General features: G+C 32.7%; 2 protein-coding genes across 2 annotated transcripts in view; one reads left to right on the top strand and one right to left on the bottom strand.

Annotated features, from left to right (window-relative positions):
* The window catches only part of Pli (E3 ubiquitin-protein ligase pellino), a 44,567-nt gene extending 27,900 nt beyond the window's left edge, over window positions 1–16,667 (top strand). Inside the window, 7 exon segments of the mRNA XM_074178409.1 lie at window positions 890–908; window positions 911–1,083; window positions 7,017–7,208; window positions 8,324–8,422; window positions 13,237–13,452; window positions 13,507–13,622; window positions 15,476–16,667. Of these exon segments, the coding sequence (XP_074034510.1) occupies window positions 890–908; window positions 911–1,083; window positions 7,017–7,208; window positions 8,324–8,422; window positions 13,237–13,452; window positions 13,507–13,622; window positions 15,476–15,602 (942 nt within the window). The 3' untranslated portion in view covers window positions 15,603–16,667.
* Window positions 1–20,443, bottom strand: part of LOC141483638 (uncharacterized) — a 565,103-nt gene that overhangs the window by 516,689 nt on the left and 27,971 nt on the right. The window lies entirely within an intron of this gene.

Genomic DNA, 20,443 nt, shown 5'->3' on the forward strand with positions numbered 1-20,443 from the left:
TGGACTATTACAATTCTATTGAACCGTGATTATTCCATACTTGTTTGCAGAAAAACAGCAGAAATGTTCATTATGCAGAGAGTTGATAGTGAAAGCAACATCTGGCCTGTATTATTTTTACATTTTATGACAGTTATTATCCCATTATTGTTACTTTCAAAGAACATAGTTCAGTTTCCTTTTTTTATTGATATTTTCATTCTCCCCAATAATATTAATAATTAAAATTCATTCAACAAAAAAGTAATTATTTGAACCGTGACATTCCTAAACTGTACATTGCGCTTGTTACTTAGGTACTTCATCTTTTGAAGAAAATTCAATTGCTGCGTCGCTTAATCTGCCTTGTAGCCATGTAAAACCATCCGGGGATCATGTTATTTAACAAAACGGCTATTTTAAGTGAAAACTTTTCTAATGTAAGTATGTAGTTTCTTTTATCGACCTTTTTTGAGGAATTTACATCATTTATGGAAGATGAAAAATTTTCAAATAAGTCGATAATAAACTCCGATTTCCTTCACAAAATGACTTTTGTTCAATATTATTCAGGTAATTCCCAAATTTAGGGGCTTATACGTCATTAATGAAGTATTAATTTCGAGTATTTTTTCTCGGAGTATGTTAACTCAACATAAGTCATACAAAAATATGTGTACATTCTAGAGTAAAAAAGAAAAAGAAAATAATGAATTTGTTGTCATTATCCTTTTTAACTTTGTTCAATGGCAATACAATTCATTTCCATTATTTTTCATTCTTACTTGTATATGTTTATTAAATTAATGGAAAATGGGGAGGGAAATGTATTTGCTTGATGTTTCTTTCCAGGTATATATCATCGAACGATTGTATTTATATATCATTCAATCAATTTATTTGATTGCAGATCGGTAGGTCATCAGAATCACTATAGACTTTGTAGTAATGGATACCATACCAGGCGATAAAATGGGAGAAACAAAAGTGAACCAAAGTACAATTTCAAGGTTTGCCTGTAGAATATTATGTGATCGAGTTAATACAAAAATAGCTAGGATATATGCCGCAGGTTTCGATACTTCTAGAAATATCTTTTTAGGGGTAAGTAACCAATACACATCGTAAGTAATATACACACACATACATACACACACACACACACCCATCAATTTTAGTAATCAATTGAAATTTGCTGATTGATTTGGCCGTTACTTGATGAAGATCCATAGTAATTTTTATAAACTACACCTCACGATTTGATCTCCACAAACTTTATCTGGAAAATATATCACCATATATTTTTCAAATAAAGTTTGTGGAGACCAAATCGTAAGGTGTAGTTTATGAAAATGAAAATTTGATTGGAACTATTATCGATGCTTTCTCCCTAAGAATTTTTTCGATGGCATGTAATGACCAAATAGCAATAACGAATTTTGAAACTTTTTATGATGTATGAGTAATAAACAATTTCAACTCGTATTTCACCATCGCCCATTGTCTAAACAAAAGAAAATTAATTATCTAGGATTTAAAAAATTCAGAGCAGACGTCATTTGCAGTGGAAACAATCGACTTTCTAATGGCAATTTTGTCGTGCCGTTTGAGGATCGATGTGTGAAAAAAAACTAATTTCTTTATGCCACTATCGAAATTTGGACAACAATATACTTTTGAAAAATGTAGTGAAATTACCTGAGTATCTTTGTTCTGTTACTAACATTGTGGAAAAAAAACTACTTAAGATTTGATTTAATGCACTGAGTTTTATAAGACAAAATATAAAATACCAAACATGTAGGGTAGGTAAGTGCTGAGAAGCAAATAAAAAACACATTTTACTTGTACAAAATAAATTGATGGATATAGTCATTACTACATAGTAGGAAATCATCATGAAAAATGAGAAATGAATATTTCTGTTTTCACCACTTTCATTCGTAACTGAAGTTACTGCAGGTTTATCCCATAAGGACATCTTCAAACTTATACAATGAACTAAAAACTATCTAACTCCACTGTAGGTAATAACATAGCTTTATCTGTGACAATGTGGGTACGCTAATTTGAAAACCAGTGAGTAAAATAGATCGATTCGATCATTTAGCAGCTTACACCCGCAATGCTTATGCATTTCCAAGGATTACAAATAATTGTGATTCCAACCCTTGCTTGGCTAACTTCAAAATTTCCGTATAGTTTAGATTCGGGAACTTGTGGTTGCATTCCAAGGAATGGTTTGAAAACGTCGAATCATTTTTACCTAGTCTAAAGGACCTTTCATGTTCAGCATACCGTTTTGAGACATTTCGACCACATTGTCCCACATAAACACTGTTACACTCCGAACACTTAAGCTTATAAACTCCAGATTTCTCCATCTTGTTCACTTCATCTTTGGCATTGAAAGGGAAATTAGATAAACTGGCATATGTCAATGCCAAAGATAAAGTGGAGAAAATAAAGAAATCTGGAGTTTATAAGCTTAAGTGTCCGGAGTGTAATAGTGTTTATGTGGGACAATATGGTGGAAATTTCTCAAAACGGTATGCAGAACATGAAAGGTTCAGACTATGTTAAAATAATTCGATATTTTCAAACCATACCTTGGAATGCAACCACAAATTCCCGAATCTAAAAGATACGGAAATTTTGCACTATACAAGCAAGGGTTGGAAACTCAATTATTTGGAATCCTTAAAAATTCATAAGCATAAGCAGTGCGGGTGTACCTGCTAAATGATCTAATCGATCTAGATTACTCACTGGTTCTCAAATTAGCATACCCACATTGTCACAGGTAAACACAATTCAGGTACTCAATTGAATTAAGTACCTATGTTATTGTATAAGTTTGAATATGTCATTATAAGAAAACTGCAGTAACTTTAGTTGCAAATAGAAGTGGTGAATAAATATAGTTTAAAAAACTAAAAAACACGCTTTTAAAGAACATCGAACTGAAAAGTTGAAAAAAATTTTTTTAATAAGCTTAAAACAACGAACTTTCCGTTCGTTTTTGTATTAAGCTCATTTTAAAAAAATATTTTTAACTTTTTAGTTCCATGTTCTTTAAAAGCGTGTTTTTAGTTTTTTGAACTATAATAATTTTTCATACTTTAGTTTCGTCTGCTATAAAAGCGTGTTTTTTGTCTTTTTAAAGTATATTTATTTTATCTAAACTTTGGGGTCAATGAGCCGTATATTGTTTAGCAAAATGACCATTGATATTTTCCGATTTCGGAGAGGGAGCCTGAAAATCAGCTACCAAGCCCAAGACAGCAGACGCGCAAAGGAGGGTTACAAATAAGGTAGCAGGCGCGCGTGTTATAAAAAAATACTTTTTTCAAATGAAGAAATATATGTAAAGTGAGTTCGAACTATATCAATGAGGTTACGTACAGCGCCATCTGACCGCGAATAGATCAGGAATAATGCCGATATTTTAAGGAGGTTACGTACAGCGCCATCTGCCTGCGAATAGATCAGGCAATACTGTCGATAATTCTGTCAAATACAGATCCCGATATGAAATGAAAAAGAGAGTTGCAAACAAACATACTTACATACATACAGGTGAAGCTAATATAAAGCGTGTGAAAAAACATAGAAATTTTCATTTCTTATTTTTTTGAACAAAATAAATTATCCTCAAAAAACTCACCATAAATATATGCCTGATAAATAACAAATTTATCGAAATTATTTGAGTGAATCTGAAAAGTCCAACAACTACTTCTGAATGAATCTCAGAACTGTGTTGGGAAACATATAAATCGAGGCCGCAATAAGGTTTGTTACTAATAAAGTCAATGTAGCCATATGCTTACATTAGTTTAACTTAAAAATGACTACTGTACTGTATTTATTTGTAACTGAAATGAATGATTGATTGACAAGAACCAGCCAACTATTGCGTTATTTATCGATCTTGAGAAAGCAATGGATACTATTAACTATAACAAGTTTTTTGAATACTTCAGAACAATGAGAATAACGGGTATAGCACAATTTATTCAAGAGCTACTTACATAACTGGAAACGTAGAGTTAATTTCGAAGGAATTTTAAGCGATGAGAAAACTTCCATCATTATATATCTCAATAATCTCTTGATTCAATAAAAATATCCTACCAATTAACAGTCATAAAAACTTTCTTTCAATCTTCAAATTCAAACTGAAAAATGATGAACTCATATATCTGGCAAGTAAAATAAAAAGAAAAATCTTTTTCATAAATATTTTTTATTGATTTTTTATACGACTAACTTTAGGAGTAGTAAACGCTGCTAGAATAAGTTAACAATAATTTTTCTATGAAAATGTCTTGGTGTTCTTGTTATAAAAAAGTAGTAATTGTCAGTTTTAAAAGTTGTATAAGTAACAAAATTTTTTCTGATAGTTATTAAAAGCTATAGATTACGTTATTAAAAGTTATTCACCCAAAGACAGTGCCAAGTTAACAAACCGTGGTCCTCAGAGCAAACTATGTTTTTTTTCTCATAATTATTATTATTATACAGTTTAGTTTAAAAGTAATTTTATTGTAATTGTAAAATAAATTCTAAACTTGAAACTAATTTCTGGTCTACATTCATTGGTCTACCTATCATCGGTAACAGATGATAGGATTAAATAACTTATAGGTATAAAATTTAATCGGATACTTTCAATCGTAGTGTTTACATGTCAAAAATCACCTGTTTTCAGACTTTTCTACCTCTTCAGCTTATATATACAGTGTGTCAATTTGAAAACTTCCCACCCTCAATATCTCCCTTCCAGTACATAATATGAAAAAATGGTCAGACAGGTCAACTTTATTTGCAAGGGGGACACTCTGAATGAATATTTTCAACCCTCGGGGTTCAACCCCCTAGGAGGGGTGGATGTTACCCTCAGAATTTCAAATGGAAAGGGGGGTCAAGTGGCACATCATTTTGAAGGGCATTCAATTCGCTTGCCGACGGTGCCCTCATTTATTATTTTCCGATCAGCAGTATCCGAAAATGTAGTTCTAAACTAATAGAAGTAATTAGAATTGGCCTATACTAAAATGCCTGGTTATCAAGTTAGTATGCAAAGAAATACATTTTATTGACTCTCTTATAAGTAAAACTTGTGATGACGGGTCAGCTTTTCAACTTTCCATCAGGGGTAAAATTAGACAAGCCTCAAAAAATTTACATTAATTAGTTATCTGATTTCGGTGACTTTCATTTGGGTTTATTATCGGATTTAAAACTCTTATCCCTTTTTTGTTACTTCTGCTATAAAAAGTATCGTTTTTTGAGCAAAAAAGGTGTTCATCGCATTCAAGCCATTTGGTAGTACTATCATTTCAGTTTCATTTGTTGAGCTGATCAGCGATACCTTAGAAAGTGTATAAATTGTAAGAATGGTTTACACTATCCAAGACCGAATTGAAATAATTTTTATTTTATGGAGAGGTGGGCAAGTGCGCACGAAGGGCGGCATCTCTTTTTAATGAAAGAAATCCAAATCTTAATATAAGTCACCGGTATGTGCTTGATTTGGTGACAAAGTTTTCCGAAACTGGTTCGGTGAAGAATAAAAAAAGGAATAACCCCAGAGTACTGAATGAGGATGCTCAAATTGAGGTGTTGGGAACATTTGCTGCAGAGCCGACTAGCTCCTTACGATCAGTAGCAGAACAGACGGGAATGTCACACGAGACTGTAAGGAAAGCACTGAAAATGCACAAATTTCATCCATATAAAATGCAGATTCTCCACGAGCTCCATGAGGATGATTATGACAGAAGAATAGAATTCTGTGAAATCATGACTCTTCGAATCAATGCTTTACCTAATCTTCTGTTCAATATCTGTTTCAGTGATGAATGTTCATTTTTCCTGAATGGCAATGTTAATAGGCAAAATTGTCGCTATTGGAGTGACGAAAACCCTCACAATTTTCGAGAAGGACATACACAACACCCACAAAAAGTTAATGTTTGGGCTGGTATTCTTGGAAATGCCATTATCGGACCTTTATTTTTTGAAGAAAACTTGAATGGTGATCTGTACCTAGATATGCTTCAAGCACCTATCGATCCACTTATAACTCACGAGCTCGAAACTCAAATTGATGCACACGGTAATTTACTGTTGCAGGAAGATTTGTTACATTTCCAACAGGACGGTGCGCCACCTCATTATTTTCGCCCCGTCCGACAATGGTTGAACGAGCGATTCCGGGAGAGATGGATTGGCAGAAGGGGATCAATTGAGTGGCCACCGAGATCACCGGATTTGACTCCATTAGATTTTTTTCTTTGGGGATATCTCAAATCTGTCGTTTATAAAACACAGCCCACTGATATGGATGACCTCAAAGGACGAATTACAGCAGCATGCCGGTCAATTAGTGGTGAAGTTTTCCAAAATGTTCGAGAGGAGTTCGAAAACAGACTGTATTACTGTTTAGAGCAGAATGGACAACATTTTGAACATATTATCAGATAAAGCGTAACAAGATGGTTGAAATTTGTTTTTTGCAATTTAGTATTTTTTGTTTGCACTCGATGCGTATTTCGTTAACCAAGTAGTTCTACATTCCTCTCACATCCACGAATTCGAATATTACTCAAGGGTTGGAACGATGCTACCTAGTACGATGCTCACCTTTTCCAATAGTCCATTACAATCATTTGTTTTGAATACCAACCTGAATACCAAACATCTAGTGCGGGCGAGTTTTAATCATTTATTCTTATTCCATGAAAATCAAAAAATGAATAGATAAGTACTTTTTGATCATTACCATATTGATTTCAATTTAAGAGCCACCGAGGACCGCCTGCCCGGTACTGACCTAACTATATATATATATATATATATATATATATATATATATATATATATATATATATATATATAGGTAGACTGCAGGATTTCAGGTTTTGTTTTTGATATTTCTATTTCTATAACTGGAGGTCTTTTTCCACCAATAATAATATCTATCGGTTCCACTTTCTTGCAATCTTTAAGAATATACAATATTTTTACAGGAGAAATCCCTCAAGTGGCAGGAAAATGGAAGGGAAATAGATGGATGTACAACAAATGGTGTTCTTATAATGCACCCGAGAGGGAGTTTCTGTGGAGGAGAAGCAAAATGTGGATACTGGTTGGAGACATCTGTTGGAGGAGGAATTTTTTCTTTGAGGGAGTCTCGATCAGCACAACAAAGAGGACAAGTGGTATAAAAACTTCATATTTTTAAATTTCTATAGTTCATGATTGATAATCTGATGATTAGTGATTTGATTTTCAATAATAATAGATGAAGATTCTTGTCATCCTTCATTGGTCATCAAATTTAATGTGACGAAAATGTATCTCATTTGAACTTTTCCTTCAACAGCCACAATTACTTCTCACTTGTGACTGAATATATATTGATGAACTGTTTTATGAAAAGTTATATTCAATGGTAGATTTCTATGTTCCTCCCTATAAATGTACAAATTACGAAAAACATACAAAGTCCAGGTTTCAAGTGGCAAATCTACTGAGCATAATAGGGCCATTATGATTAAATGAATTCAAGTTATGCAGATTATAGATGTAACCAGAATCGAAGTCCTTCTGATATATCAAATTCAACAAGTAATAATATGCCCGTTAATTTTACTAGGTCTGGTAGAATAGTAAAGAGAGCCCACATATTTATCAAACTTTTACTCAATATAATCTAATGATTCAGTCCCATAGAAAAAGGGAAATGTCCCTACATTTCCCTATTCAGTGATTATATTGTTACTTATAGAATGATCAGTAAGTTTTGATTTATGTCATTTTAAAAAATAGAGTTATCAAAACATACATATATTCTTCGTTGTACCAATATTCTGTAATATTATGAAGTGCAAAAAAATTTTAGCTCGTAGAGTACAAATTAGTAAATTATATTATCACCTTTCATATCAAAATCTAGATAACATTTCCCCATTGATGAATTGTGTCTAAGCAGAATTTGAGAATATAGTTGAATAAATGAAGTCATCTCGATTACATTCATTGGTAAAACATATTTATTCAATAAAATGGTTAAGGCCAAAGTTCTTGCACTTTATCTATGAATATAATGTAATTCTTAAAGTGTTTATTTTGTAATACTTCAATTCATTGATGAGAAATCTTGAGAAGTGTTTTAACACCATCATAATGCAGCAATTTGTTATCAAGGATTTATGTATTTTGTCTAAAACAATATCATAATTTTTTTTAACTCATCGTGAAGGAAAATTTATTAACTTGAATGAAAGATGTTTCATAATTTGAAATTTTTGAAATTAGGATTGTTTTTTTACAGATAGAGGAAGTTACAAATGTTCTTCAAGATGGGACACTAATTGATTTATGTGGGGCAACACTACTATGGCGCTCAGCGGAAGGATTAGAAAAATCACCAGTGAGTTTGATTGTTTCAAAATGTTAAAAAAAGTGCCTTATGGACGTCAAATGGCTCACTTAAAGGCTACTTGCATGTCACACTATTTTCACTCGAATACCCCTAAACCCTTTTATTTTTCATGATTGTAAAATTCTTCAAATCAAGATTCTTTCTGACTGGTTGCCATCACAAGTCTGTATATTGTGTGCACCAATATCGATATTCACCATAACCAAGTCTACAGAATCAATACAAATATTACTTTCGTTTAATAAATTTTTAGTAGAATCATGTCAAGATAGTCTACAGAAATAGCCTAATTGGACACTTTTAAAGAGAAACTCCTGTTTTCAAACTAGATAGATAAAAACTGATTGCTGTGTCTGAGGATCAAATTTTACGACAAACTTATTGGTGAAAACCGCATATCGACATTTATCATCTTTTCCGAGTTACATTTTTTTCGAAAATGTGCATTTTTGAAAAGTTGCTGTAACTTTTTCCTGTCAAAAATTTTACGTTTCTATGAAAACAATTCCAAAGCACTTTTTTAGGTAGAATTCAATGGTGTAAAAAAACTAATTTTTCCAAATGAGATATCAATAGTTTTTGATGAAAAACTATTTTTTATGAGACACCCTGTATATTTCAATAGACCTTGAAATTATATTTCCAAAAATGTTGTACACCTGATGTTTTGCTAGAGTCATCTTTGAAATACATGGCATTTATTTAGGTTTATTCATGTGGACTTTGAAACACACACTTTGATCAAGTAGGCGAGAAAACAGGTGTTTCCCTTTTTTTGATATATGGCCATGATGGTACGATTACAACGTGACTTCATTGAATATAAATCATTTCACAGATCACACAACTTCATTTTCAAAAGGTAAAATTGGAGCCGTTGTCATATAATAAATCCTTACTCAATCACCAGAACTGCAATACTCTTCTAGACGCACGTTTCACCAACCAAGTTAGCGTCTTCAGGAAATGAAGAAAAATAGTTGCTTACTCTAAAAGTGTTCTCTATATCTAACATGGTACACTTCTGCGTACACAAATTGGCGGGAATTTTCTCTCTTTATAAAAAGCTGAACGATGAGCTGGAATGGGACCTTTGTCACTATTCATAGTTCCCATTTTAGACTTTGCTATTTCCAGACTTTCAAAAGCATTCAAAAATATAGTGTCACGTGCCGATCTCAACAATTTCAAGCAGCTTTCATTCATTCTATGGTCATTCTCTAAAGCATGTCGAGCCACACTAAATTTTTCTGGTCTTCGAAATCGAATATATGTGCTACTGTCTCGTTCAAATTTTTATTAGTAAGATCTAGTCCGTAAGTGAATCTTGGTTCATATGGAAGAACAGTAAACTTCTAAATAAGCTTCTTTTTCTACTTAATTTGAATAATAGTCATACTTTCAGCTATGTCCCCAATAACATTTTTCTCAATATTATACCTTTCTTTAGTCGAGGGGAACTTGACAATCCTTTGAACAAAAAAGTTCAGACCTGCTATTTTGTGTTGTGAACAATGTTGTAAGCTTTCAGGAATATATCTTAAACTACTGGTGTTCAAATTCTATACTGGTTACTTCTAATCACTCAAACGTCCAAGAACGGTAACTCGTTGATTTATTTATATTTTTACTAGTTCGGACTTTCATTGTCTAATGTGATGTGAAACTTATGGAATAACAAATAAAATTATAATGAATAGCTAAAATATCAACTATGTAAAAGAAATAAAACGTGAAATGAAAGTACAATAAAATGAAATCTTTGTAATTTTCTATATATTTTTTATTTGCTTATTTTTAATTTTTATCAATTTTTATTTATTTTTACTCTATGGTCATCTTCATTTTATAACTTTATTATTATATTTATTATATTGTATTTTCATTTGACGTTTTATTGTTTTATATAATCGATATTTAAGCTATTCATTCAACCAGGAAGAATTCCAGTACCTTTAAATATATTCCTGATAGTTCACACACAACACAAAATTGCATCGTAACAAGCTTATAGGTTCATAATGTTCCCTTGAGCAAAGGAAAATAGTATATTAAGAAAAATGTTATTAGGTACATAGCTAAAAGCAATGGATATTCTTCAAATATAATGAATAAGAATTAGGATATAATATAATAAGAATTAGGAAACGTAAATTTAAGGAGAGTCATTGTAGATCCTCGACTTTTCAAAAAGATATGGTTTCTAAGTTTATTGTCCCTCTGTAGGAACCAAGACACACAAACGGATTAGATCGTATTTTTAAAAAGTTGGCGTTTTCAGTTTTCCTCATCTCCTGAAGACGACAATTTGGTTGGTGAAACGCGCATTGAGAAAAGTATTGCATTTCTGGTGATTGGTAGAGGTTACACTTTTTCCTTTTATGTAAAATGATGTTGAATAACAAATTATGTGCTTTTTGTATTCAATGAATTACATTTTGTTTTGAACTCATTTAGAATAATCAATAGGAACAAAGAAGACAAATTGGATTGAAAGGAAAATGTTCTACTCAAAAATTCGCTTGTTTCATATTTTGAAAAATTGCTCGGAGTTAGCGCACAATTCCATTCATTGTAAACAGATTTGCTTGAAAAGGGAACTCACTCCCATGAAATTTTAAATAAAACTATGGTTCTTATAGAAATATGTTTAAAAGAACTCTAGAATTATATTAACTCGTTTAAAAATTGCTATGATATTTTCAACTACTCTAGAAGCATATAATATGGTAGTATCAAAATAAGAACTATTTAAATGTTCTCGAAAATTCAACCGTTTGATACTAATACTAAACTACAATTAGTCTGTTTTTTAATTTTTTCAATCAGCTTTTCTTGTTCAGAACATTATATTTTCTGGATGAAAACTTTTTGGCTTCCACTTTATAAAAAATGGGGGAAACTTCCAAAAAAAGGAAGAATGTAATTAAGTTTGAAAGTAAACTCTTCAAAAATATGTCTAGATTAGTCTTTCTCAAAGTGAGCGATAACGCCCCTTTGTGGGCGCTGGAGGCCTAAAGGGGGGCAGTAAAGGGCACAGAGAAGATTGGGGCGTTGAAGCGGTTTAGGGGGCGATGGCTAATTCAAAAATGTTTTTTGCTTTCAACACAAAACTTTACCGCTCCTTTACGCTTAAAGGTACGTATTCACCAAAAAAGCGAGCACGAGCGAGCATTCGTGTATTTGCTCGTGTTTGCTCGACATATTGATGTCCCGTCCACACCAGAGCGAATATCTTCAAGTTCGCAGTCGTAGTTGATCCATCTACTTTGTGCGAGCACCTTTTGATGTACCGCCTTCTTCTCGGTCTTTTCTGAATGCAAACAAGCATACGTTCGCTCACTCCCTAGCCCGTACTCATCAGACGATTATTGATGCAGAATGCTCGTTCACTCTTGTTCGCTTTTTTTGTGAATACGCACCTTAACGCCCGTTTTCTCGTGTAACGCCATCAGTAACTATTTCCTGTCCGATAGTTGTCAAACTGTACAATAGATGGCGGTAAGCTTCAATGCGAAGCGAGAAGTTTCTAGTCTACATTCTCGAAAGTACATGGCCCGCCCGCTGCCTCATATAAAAGCGCGCGCGTCATCCAGCCAGTAATATCGTTCAACGATATTATGAAAACAAGTGAATTTAGTTAGCGATTAGCTAGGTAAAGTGCTGTACGTGCGGTGGTGAACAAAGTGAGTGGTGTCATTAGCAAGTTTTTAACACTCGATTCTTTACTTCGGCATTTTTGAAGACACAATTATGTTGGAAGCAAAAAAGAAGAAATGGCAGTATAGCTCGGAATATATAAAATATGGATTTATTGAAAATCCCACAAATCCATCTTTGCCTATGTGCCTTCTTAGTCAAAAAAAATTCAAAAAAACATTTTCGAATGAAGCGATGAAACCCTCAAGGCTACAAGTTCATTTGAATGAAATGCATTCAGATAAAAAAGACAAAAGTATGACTTATTTTCAAGAACTGGAAAAGAAACACTCAGCTCAGCCAACTGTGTCAAAACTTTTTTCAGCGGCTTCTAAGCAAGACGACGACGAACTCCCGAGCTTCCTACAATATGTCCTTGCTAATTGCTCAAACAGGTAAACCTCACACTATTGGAGAGGATAACGAATGAGGAGATAACATTAAAATTCAAAAATGGATACAAGAATTTTGGTTACAAAAGCCAATCCCGCAATTTGTGTGAAAGTGGATTTAGTGCTGTGGCAACGTTGCTAACTAAAAAGAGAAATCGGTTGCGGATTACTGAACGCGGTGACTTACAGCTGTTTTTGAGTAAATTCGAGCCTGATATTAACAAACTTATTAAAAATCATCAAATTCATCCTTCCCATTAAATTAGTTTTAAAATTCAAATTGAAATGTTTGTTTTAATAACATGAATAAACGTTTTCCTAATATTACAAAATGGTGTTTTACATTACCCTCATCAGAAAGTCTTATTTTCACATGACACACATAATTTAATTATTAAAATAATGACTGCGATTGTGATTCTTAATATGTAGTAAAGTAAAAAAATGGGGGGCGCTAAAAAATAATTCATTCTCGAAGTGGGCGGTAGACAAAATAAGTTTGAGAACCTCTGGTCTAGATCATGTATACAAGATACTTTTAGACACAAATCAGAAGAAAAAGCCCTCCCAAAACACCTACTTTAGAGAGGGCCTTTTCTTAGTTTTTGTCAATATATCTTTGCAAAGAGTATATTTCAAACTCAATTGACTTCTTCCTCTCTTCAGAAGTATAACCCTTTTGAATTGTTAAATTTTCAATTATTTTTCTAGAGTAAACGAGATTTAGAACGAGAAATCGACGAAATAAATGCAGGCAGACCACAATGCCCTGTCGGTTTGAATACACTAGTTATACCAAGAAAAGTTTCACAAAACGAAAATATGCAACAGCCATATGTTTACTTGAATTGTGGGCACGTTCAAGGATTACATGATTGGGGACAGGATAAGGATACCGGATCCAGAAAATGCCCTATTTGTATGGAGGTTGGCTAATCATAGCATGATTTTGTTTTTCGTCAGTAATTGATTTTTTTGTAGTTGGGACCAGTTGTGAAGGTATTCATGGGATTGGAACCGGCATTCTACGTTGATTCTGGACCCCCGACTTTTGCTTTTAACCCATGTGGGCATATGGCTACTGAAAAAACAGTAAAGTAAGTATTGACATCTTTATGTATATATTTATTGATTTACAGAGATGCCATTTTACAATGAAGAAATAGATTGTGTGAGAGAAAACAATTGAACAATGTAGAATACCAAAAATACATAAATATCGACTGATTATTAATAATAATGAGCAGTTTCTTTATAGTAGGGTAATGTTTCTCCTGATTTTTGAAAAAGGGCCTGGATGATTCAAATAACTCAGTACCCATACTATTCTTCTTTGATAGCCTAAATATTCTAGTAATAGATTCATTTTACCCATAACTAGTACATGATAACCTTGAACAATTTTGACACTCTCGTTCTTCAGTAAAAAAATATAAATATTTAAAAAATAATAACTTAAATTCGATGAATTTGAATTAATTTTCAATTCAAATATTGAATCAGAATCTCTTGCCGACATTATGGAAGTTGTTCGTTGTATAAAACTCATGAAAAAATCGAAATGGGAACTATTTGGCGCCCCTCTTACTATGGAAGCTCTATGTGAAAGTTTGCAGAACAAAACAGATTGCTTTGACTTGATTTCCACCCGTTTATACGATTTTCCAATGCATTCTTCCTTTTTTTTATTGAAAAACTGTTTAGCCATTCCTAAACTACTGTATACTCTAAGATGCTCTACTTGTTGGAAAAGTCAAGTATACCTTAAGAAGTTTGATAATCACTTACATAATTGAAAATGTTACCAACAACTATTTCACTGATATTTCTTGGTCGCAAGCAACATTTCCTGTGAATCGTGGAGTGTTGGGTCTGCGCTTAGCATCATCGCTGGCTTTACCAGTATTTATGTCTTCCATCAACAATGTTTCGCAATCGATAGAAATGATACTTCCAATCTCCTTCACCAATATAATAGATAATTTAGCCGTTGAATGCGAATCTATTTGGTATTCCCAAATCAAAAGTCATGTGCCTACGGATCACAAATCACTTCAGAAAGCATGGAAGTATGAAAGGTGCTTTAATCAAAGCATTCACAGAAGTTATTGAGGAATTGTGGTCAGAATATTCATCTGATAGAGTGATAAACCATGCTTACTTTAAAAATCGGATTCAAATATTTGTCCCTCAATTTATGGGTTCTGCCCATCAAGACGCCCAGGAATTATGTCGATATCTTTTAGAAGACATACATGAGGACCTTAATAGAATTACCGAGAAACCTAAACCGATCTCAGCGGAGATTGATGAAAGATTGAGCTACAGCGGAAAAGCGCAAGATTCCTGGCTGCGATATTTGAACATGAACAACTCTAAGATTGTAGGTAACTTTGTTGGTCAATTAAAATCCATCAGTAACCTTTGATCCTTTCTGGGATTTGTCTCCCCATACCACAAAGAACCGGCCAATTGAGTTTGTCACAATCCTAGGATTCCTTCTCAAGAGAAGAAACTCTGGATGGATATGAAAAACCAAAGTGTTCAAGGTGCAAGGAAAGATGAAAATGCACAAAATCCCTATGAATCCATAAGTTTCCCCGTATTTTAGTAATTCATTTAAAAAAATTCTCTCCAACGGAAAGATTCCGAGGCAACTTGAATGTTGCCATTGACTTTTCTTTAGAACGATTAGATATGAGCAATTATGCAGCAGACAATGTGTCTCCTTGTCGTTTAATCTATATGCACTTATTATAATTCCTGTTAAAACAAATTTTATCATAATAACATTTCCATGACAGCAATATAACTCCCAGCTCTATAATAAATAATTTCATCTTTCTCTATTATGATTTCGTTGGTCTTTACTGATCTGAGAGAAAGAGCTGTTTTAACAAAAAAATTACTTGACTTGAATAGGTATTAAAATGGTGTAATTCATTTTCAGATATTGGGCAAATGTAGCAATACCACACGGCACCAATGGTTTCCATGCAGTTTGTCCATTCTGTGCGTCACCCCTATCTGGTTCTCCCGGTTATGTTAGATTGATCTTTCAGGATAATGTTGACTAAATTTGTTAAATATCTTAGAACTAGTTCGTATTATTGTTGTGTGCATGTGTATGAGTGAAAAAGTAGGGTAGTTTACCAAAGCTTTATTTATACTGCTAGGTTGATTGTTGATATTTTCTTAGCGAAATTTTTTTCCTGATGTAAAATGAAATGTCCAAAACCAAAAAAGAAATATTTTGCAGTTTGAAAAATAATTCTGCATCACCTTCTGTATGTACATAATCAGATTCTTCACATTGTAGAAAAACACTGGATAAACGTGAGATGAAAGTATTTTTTACACATTGATGTTTGAGAAAACTCCTTATATTTTTTTATAGGATCTTCGTTTTGTATCGTTGAAAATATATAGAATTGAATAGAATTGTAATTATTGTATATATTATTGCACTGAAATAAATTAAAAACGTGTATTGAAAAATTGGAATTTTATATTTATTCTTGATTTTCAGTATTCCCTTGTCATTGGAAAATGTAAATGTTTTGCAGTGAGTTTTAAAGTGCAAATGTGTGAATTGTCAAGACTGGTTAGAAGGTAGATATATCGTTAGGGCTCTTATAATTACTATCATAGAATATGCCATTGGTTAAGGCCTAATGTTCATTATGATGATGATGAAATCCTATGAGTTTTCACTTTATTTGCATATTAAAAGGGATTCATATAAGTTTTCTGCATAAAAATTAAGAATACATTTCTGTTTTTATCACCACACATTTAGATTAATGATATTTGATTGAATCTTCTTCTAAATGCAATATTTCAAAATTCTTGAACAGCTTTGATCTTATATGAAATTTGTTAATAAATAAAACTCAACATTGCTGCATTTTTACCCAAATTTCAACAAAAATTGAATGTTTTTGTTTTTATGGCATATTATCATGAGAATTTGATTAATGTTTGTAATAGGTGATTTTTATGTCTAGTTTTTGTTATCTGTATTTGTAAATATGTAGCATAAGTTTTAAAAAGTAGTGGATAGTATGTAAGCTATTATAGTCCACAAAAAGAATTTATCTGTGCCTGGATTCACTAATAAAATATATAAAATGTCGAAAAAACCTGTTTCTTTTCAAGCAATTGTTTGATATAACATCCCTACATGTCATATTCCACATTAGATCAAAAGTGATGCAACCTATACATTATACACTACTGATAATCTATTGAATGTAATCACTTTGATTGAAAACTGCTCCAGAATCTCCAATTGTCACTCCAATATTTCATTGAGAGGCTTAAGATTTCTTGAATATTGGAAGTGCTTACTACACAAGTATAGTGTCTTAATTACATTTCAATTGTTGAAAATGTGACTTTTTACTTATTTTCAATGCCGTCATGTTTTAAAAAATGAGTTATTCAATTGGTGATTTTTGGGTGGTTCCGGTAACAAGCTGCAAACGCCAACTCTCAAGAAGTCAAATCTTGTGCGAGATAATGATTAGGAGGAATAAGGAGACCTTTTAACGTGTGATTTTTAGCACATAGATGAACTATCTGCTTGCTCACTTTAACATTTGGACTGTAGTTCAACCTTATAAAAATATGTTCAAATTTACCATGCCATGCAGAATAAAAATTGTGATGACTCCTTTAAGTAATACTTTTTTGATGCCACTGTATTTATTGTCTTAAAACTCGCTTTCAATTTTTTATTTCAAAAATGAAATTGACACGTAATTTGAAAAATTTTGACGAAAACAAATTTCACTGAGTAAATCTAATGCTTCAGAAAACAACCTCAACAAAAGAGGGGCGTTGTTACTAGATATTAGAAATGCGGAACCAGCTGGGAATCGATATTACTTTTAAACGTTTCTGTGTAAGCAGTGTGAAAGTTTAATTATTATTCGATTGTATTCACCTGACAATGGAAGTATGGAAGAAAAGAGTCCGAAAGAGTATCGTATAATACATGGAAGTACTTATTCAATCCAAAAATGCACAAACATTTTATAAAGCCTATATTGCATTCATGCAAAGTAATACTTTATTTAATATCTAAACATACCAATACACTCAAATATATTGCCTCACTTTCATTTCTCATTACTGCCAAAAATTCAAATTTGAATAATCGGATATCGGAAAAGCTATTGACCATTAAATTTGATAAATAACTCAGAAACATCAAAATCATTTTTCATTCAATTCAATGTACCATAAATATTCAATCATAACATAACTAGAGTTTTAGTACATGGGATGTTTCTTCCCCGATCGGAGCTTCGTTCACGTGATGGAGTTGTTACTAGTTAACAATCTTTCTCTCAGACGAAGGTTTTATATATGTAGCAGAGCCGTGTTGAAATTAATCTCGTCCCAGACACTTTGCTGTCTGGGTAGGATCTTTCCTGTACTGACTAGAGGTAATACCTCGAAACTGCGGTCTGCAGGTGATCTACTTGAATAATTTCAGCATCGTCCTGCTGATGGATGAACGAGAACATTTGCGGGACTAGTCTCAGTGAGGTATCTTGCATAAATGCCTGTCGGTTATAATTCAAAATCCAGCTTGGTATCAGCCGGGAAGTAGTTTTTTACGATAGATTACCAGACCCTACTGTATTTATTTTGGGAGAGATTAATATTTCAAATTTCATTATTGTTATGGTCCCAGACACTCCATTAACTTCAAACTATCCCACCATCATTTATCTTTGTTTGAAAATAGAGTTTGCAATTCATGCCATGTAAACAACCCTCAACATGAAAATAATGTTCATCAAACAACCATTCATCAATTCACTTTATAATCATATTGAATATTTCCTCAATGAAACATTTTCTGCAAAAGTATGTATTTAAGCATTTGAATTAGATATTTTTGTCTATAATTTGTTCATTAACTTTTACATTCTTATGTAAGATTATCAAAAAAAAATTGAAATTCGACAAGTTCGTTTTATCACTTTTCTGACTTCTTCATTGCTACTTTTCTGTACAAGATTTTGTGAACTTCAATTAGAAATAATACACTGAACTTTAGTGTCCGACCGAAACTGGTTTTTACGACCGAAACCGAAACACGAATTTCGGCAACGGTGTCAGTTTCGGCCGAAACCGAAACTTCCTTACAAGGATTATGATTTGAGGGAAAAATATAGAAAACGTTATATAAGCCAGTCTTTATTTTTTTATCTTTAAATCACAACGTCATGCAGTCTTCGACATATTTACTCATTGATAATCAACATAACAAACCCTTATTTAAGAAAAAATATTAATTGCACCTTGAAAATTATTAAAATAGGTGAGGTGTTTATTTGAGTAGGTGTAGATCCTTCTTTTGAATATTATTGATGGTTTTTCAAAAATATTAAACATAAAATTACTTATTTAAGTTGTTACCTAATATCAAAATAGGTACTTAATATTAATGTGATGAAAAAAGTTAGTCATGATATGATTAGGCACGTGGACTCGGCAAAATGTCTTCATCACTTGTATGAAATTCAACGCGCTGAACATGACCGATCACAGCGCGGGAACTCCCGAATGCAGTTTCGGTCGGACACTACTGAACTTCTACTGTAATACCCTTATATTTCAATATTCCATATAGCAACCGACTAACGCACTATATTTAACGATCTGTACTCTACCGAGGAACAAACATTAATTAACGAATAATCATTCCTATCACTACCACTAATACATCACATAACTTATAAATACCTAACCTAAATGTCATGAAGGTTTTAAGTGAGTGATTCAATCATCTACCATCGTCTAGAAGTACTTCTATACGGTGCATCTACCATCTCTTTCCTATCCTACACTGAATACAGGGCGAGTCACTTGTAACTGGACTCCCTACAACAATCTGTAGATCACTAGCAGACATTATGAGGAAATGAACTAGGTGTAGGTACTACGTTCCTTCGCGGCAGGCAATTTGGCGGAATTTTTCAATACGATGCGTATTTCAAAACTTATTTGTGCGTCCATTTAAAATTCTTTCGTGGGCCACATTGTGGTACATTGTGGCCTGGGGTTGAGCACCCTTGAACTAGACTGATAGGCAGTTTTTTTTTAGCTGATACCACTATTGCTATCTCTGAAAAACGGTAGGTCCTGCAAGAACGGTTAAATTGAACAGAAGTTGCCTTTTTAGTGATGCAAGAAAACGGTATTCTCAGATCGATAAAATCACCAACCGTTTCAGAGATATTTCCAAAAAACTGAAAATTGTAGATCATAAATTTTTGCTCTATATAAAAAAATGACAGAGGAACTTTTTGCTTCATTTCATGTTTCTCATAATCTGGTTCAACTCATATTCCAATGCGACTTTTCGTTTATCATAATTCATCATCGATGTTCAGACCCATCTATTCAGCGAGCGAAACTCTTGCGAGATAATCGACCATCAACACTTCAAAATCGATCCTTCAGCTGACAAGAGCTCAGACGTTGTTTTACAATTAAGAATATTATTTTTGCTATACGACACTTTGTATCCTTATATACGTTAGAAAACCAGTATCACAGTTTTCACAAGAACAATCAATATATTTTTGCATTACGGGCCTGTATATTTTTTTATACATTTCGGTAGTCATTGTATTTACGAATTCATTGACATATAATAACATATGTATTTCTCGACTTTTTTTCTAAAAATCACTTCATCAAAATTCCATCATTTAACTTTTTTTTCAATGAGAAATCAAATTTTTAAATATCGTTGCGAGCACATAGTTAATAGTATCGTAATACACCACATTGATAAAGAAACAGTTGCAAAAGAGAAATAATAAATAGTAGAAAATGAACATCATAACGGAATGCCTCACATGTAATTTTTTAAGTTACCGTCTCACGCGATATC

This window comes from Leptinotarsa decemlineata, unplaced genomic scaffold (assembly GCF_025532065.1).
Source record: "Leptinotarsa decemlineata unplaced genomic scaffold, Ldec_3_MD MMD2_tig00003798_RagTag_RagTag, whole genome shotgun sequence".
Taxonomy (NCBI): Eukaryota; Metazoa; Arthropoda; class Insecta; order Coleoptera; family Chrysomelidae; genus Leptinotarsa; species Leptinotarsa decemlineata.